At 55.2% G+C, this 3,491-nt stretch overlaps 2 protein-coding genes across 2 annotated transcripts in view; both read left to right on the top strand.

Annotated features, from left to right (window-relative positions):
- Nucleotides 1-3: 3 nt before the first annotated feature.
- On the top strand, nucleotides 4-1,402 carry LOC112551324 (maestro heat-like repeat-containing protein family member 2A; the record flags this gene model as incomplete). Its single annotated transcript, XM_025211693.1, has 3 exons — nucleotides 4-82; nucleotides 531-682; nucleotides 1,166-1,402. Coding segments are annotated over 3 exons (468 nt in total), but the record flags the coding sequence as incomplete, so codon positions are not given.
- Nucleotides 1,403-2,153: 751 nt separating this feature from the next.
- LOC102385215 (maestro heat-like repeat-containing protein family member 2B) overlaps nucleotides 2,154-3,491 on the top strand; it is an 18,904-nt gene continuing 17,566 nt past the window's right edge. Inside the window, exon 1 of the mRNA XM_025211692.1 lies at nucleotides 2,154-2,294. Within this exon, the coding sequence (XP_025067477.1) occupies nucleotides 2,154-2,294 (141 nt within the window). The remainder of the gene's footprint in view (nucleotides 2,295-3,491) is intronic.

Below are 3,491 nucleotides of genomic sequence, written 5' to 3'. Positions count from 1 at the left end.
TTCCTTGTGCTGACGCTCAGCAAATTGCGTTTTGTGCTGAGGCTGGTGGAGACCGACCAGATGAAGCAGGCGCTATGTGGAGGTGAGTGCCAGCCCCTCCTGCAGGTGCCCCCACTGGGCACCCAGGGCCTAACACAGAGCCTGGGTCCTACTGGAGTGTCCCACACTGGTAAGCGGGGCCTCCACTGCACTTCCTGGGCCTGATGCAACCACAAGTGGAGAACCGTCCCTCCCTGGGCTTGCTGGAGGCTCTGAGCTGTGAGCAGGATTGGGCCCTTCATGACTCTTGCAGAGCATTTCCTAGGAGCCATCACTGAGGCTGGAGCTGCCCCTAGGTCCTGGGGCAGATGGAGCAGATTGAATCCAAGTTATAGCCCATGGTGCATGCTTCACCTGTCCCAAATTCTTCATCTGCCCTGAGCAGCACAGAGGCTGCCGGGACACTGCCATGACCACCAGGCCTGCATGTCCTGCAGCACCTCACTCCAATGTTCCTGTGCAAACGTCTTGTCTTTTCTCCCCCTCTGCAGTTGTGGAAGGCTTTGCCCGGGCTGCCAACCTGAAATTCCACGTCGGGGACGAGAGCCCGTTCCCCAGCTGTCGGGCAGCCGACTATGGTTTTCATGTGCTCCCTTTCTTTAACTTCATGAGCAGCAGCTGGCTGACAAGCGAGGACCTGGAGGTGAGGGCTGCTGTCTTTCTAGCTCCATAGCACAGCTGTCATGTTTCCCTATTTCTGCCTGTCTGTGCAGTCCTGGCAGGGAAGACCCAGTCTCTGGGGCTCATATCATATGTCTGAGAATCTGCTCTGCCCACAGGCAGCGTGCAGTTGTATGCACTAAAGGATGCCAGTGAACTCTGGGATAGGGGGAAGCATCTTCCGGGCATGACTCCTTCAGTGTCCAGGGGGATGGCAACAAGGAGGAATTTGCTCTCTCTGCGCATGAATCTGGGCAAATCAGCACAGTGGGGAGCCAGCCTCAGGGCCATATCCCACGGCCCCTGGCAGCTGCCGTAGATGGGAACCATGCAGACAGGGCTAGTCCAATGACGGACCAAGGACACTGCTGACCTGAGAAGGAGAAAAGCTGTGCCTCTTCCTGACCCAGAGCAACCTCCTGGAAAGTCTGTTGGAGGGACTTAGTCCTGCCTTTCTTCTCTGCAGCTGCAGCAGGCTGCGGTCAAGGCTCTGGGACCCGCAATAGGCCTCCTTCTCCACCATGAGAGGCATCGCAATACTGTTTTTGAGAGGCTCCCCTGTCTCCTGCAACAATACGAGGGAGGGGTCGACAATCTTCATGTCACCATGGTGAGACGCGACCTGGGAAACCAGCATTGGCTTTTGTTTCTATGCGTGGGTGTGCGCACTGGCACACATTTGTGCGTGTATGACTTGCCCTAGGAACTCCATAGCTCTCAGGGCTTTCCTGGTGCAGTTCAAGACCCTTTAGCGGATCGACCTTGCCTACCCTTTGGGGCTAAACTCACAGCAGCCGGATCTGTAGATCATGGCTATGATGGGAATGCTGCTTCCATTTTCTGGGAAGTCTGATAAGGGGAGACAAAAGAAATGAACTACCAGACCACTCCTTCCAGATGAGTTTTGCTCTGCTTCCTCTGGGCTTGGCAGGGATTATGGTGAGGGCCTGGCAGTTTAAAGCATGGAGATTTGGGGCTCCCTGCTATGGGTTATGGAAGTGGAGCATGTTATACAGTGGTTATGCCTGTGGAGCGTGTCTCTTGCGTGAGACGGGCTGCACTCTGTCTTTGTTTGCACCTGGGCAGCCCCCTGAGGCAGCACAGGTTTACCCCAGGGGAGAATCCCACTTCAGCTCTGTGCTCCCTTGTCCTGTGTCCCTGGGGCTGTGTGGGCAGATGCTGGCTGGTCCTGACTCTGCGGTCAGTTTTGGGGCCTATGACACCTGTGGGCTGTGGGACCCACTCTCCTCCTGGCATCCTTTGGAAGGAATCTGAATCTCCGGAGAATGGTAATCCAGGTGGGGTGTATTCAGGGTACTGGGCAGGGGCTCAAACAGCGCAGTGTGGTGTGGTCAGAGTTGCAGATGTGGAAACTTCTAGCTCCGAAGCAATAATAAGCATGGGGCAGAGAGGTATTTTTTCTCACTCACTAATTTTCTGCTCTTGCTTACTCCATGGTTCTCCTCTCTAACCCTCCCTTTGACTTTCACCGTCTGTTGCAGAGTCTGAGCCAGATCTTGGAGGTGGCCTATGATTTTGAGGTCTCTCTCCCTGATGGGAAACTCAAGAGCATCTGCTTTGCCCTGCACACCCAGGTAAGGGGAGGTTGATTCTGTACCGCTCATCCCATAGGTCCAAGTCCCATTACCCAGACAGACCCAGCTGATGGCAGTGCCAAGCCCTACTCTGCTGGCAACCTCTCTGCTTGCCCAAGACGAAGAAAATGGTGGTGGCCTCCTTGTCTCCCTCAGTCCAGCTCAGCTGACGGGAGGGTCCATTCAAATCCCTTTGTCCTAGCGAGTCAGGACCAGAGCAATCAACCCTGTGGTGCGAGTCCAGCCAAGAGCAGCCGTGTTGCTAAAGGGACTTGGAAATCAGGGTCCCCTCTTGCTTATGGTCTGGACCTTTGAGTTCTTGGCTCTTGCTGTGATAGCAGTGATGTCTTCTGGGACTCAAAAGGACTCTAGACAGTGGGAGTTCAGGATCCATTCCACACTTTCATCTGCACCCATCTGGGACTGTAGAGAATCCCTTCCCTTCTTCCCACAGGTGTGTGATATCGCCAAGCTGCCGGGATCAGAGAACCAGGTCAAGTTGTTCTACTGTCTCCGCCTGCTCGGTAAGGAGAGGGGCCTTCGAGTGACACGGGGGTTTCCTTCGAACCTCCCTGTACTGTGCCAAACCCTGGAGGGGGGGATGAGAACAAGGAGTGCTGAGGGCACTGAGGTTTGCTCTTCTCCCCTGCAGACCCCCTCCCCAGACCAATTTATTTCCCTTGTGGGCTCCCGGCTCAAGACCGACAAGGAGGGGAGCCGCGTGGCATCCCTCTCAATCTGGCATTATTGCTGCTGACTGTAAGTATGACCAGAGCAAACGTGCTGACTGCCGTCTTGGCTGACCCTTCAGGAACTGAGTTAGGACTGTCCAGGCTGAATTACCTGTCCTGCTCTAGCTTGCTCAAGAGCCCTGGCTGTGTAAAGCTAGAGCCAGATCTCCGTCCTCTGCTGCTCGGTCCCAGAGGGCCAGTAGCACCCTGCGTCCTGCTGGATGACACAGGAATGCTGGGGCCAAATCCTGCTCGGACACCTTTCTTGGCAGCACTCTCAAGTCGAGAGGTTTAACGAGCCCTTTGTTATGGCCCAAGAGACTTTCCCAGGTTCCAAAGTAGAGACAGGAGGTTGTGCAGGTCACCACAAGCAGGTCTTTTGCAGTCCAGGTGCCTCTTGCTGTGGATTGCTCCCGGAACACAGCGATATTGTGTCCTCCTTCTCCTTCTTCGAGTGCCGGAGATG

Source organism: Alligator sinensis, unplaced genomic scaffold (genome assembly GCF_000455745.1).
Source record: "Alligator sinensis unplaced genomic scaffold, ASM45574v1 scaffold554_1, whole genome shotgun sequence".
Taxonomy (NCBI): Eukaryota; Metazoa; Chordata; order Crocodylia; family Alligatoridae; genus Alligator; species Alligator sinensis.
Note: the sequence above shows the minus strand (reverse complement) of the source record. Positions and strands in the feature narration are given on the sequence as shown.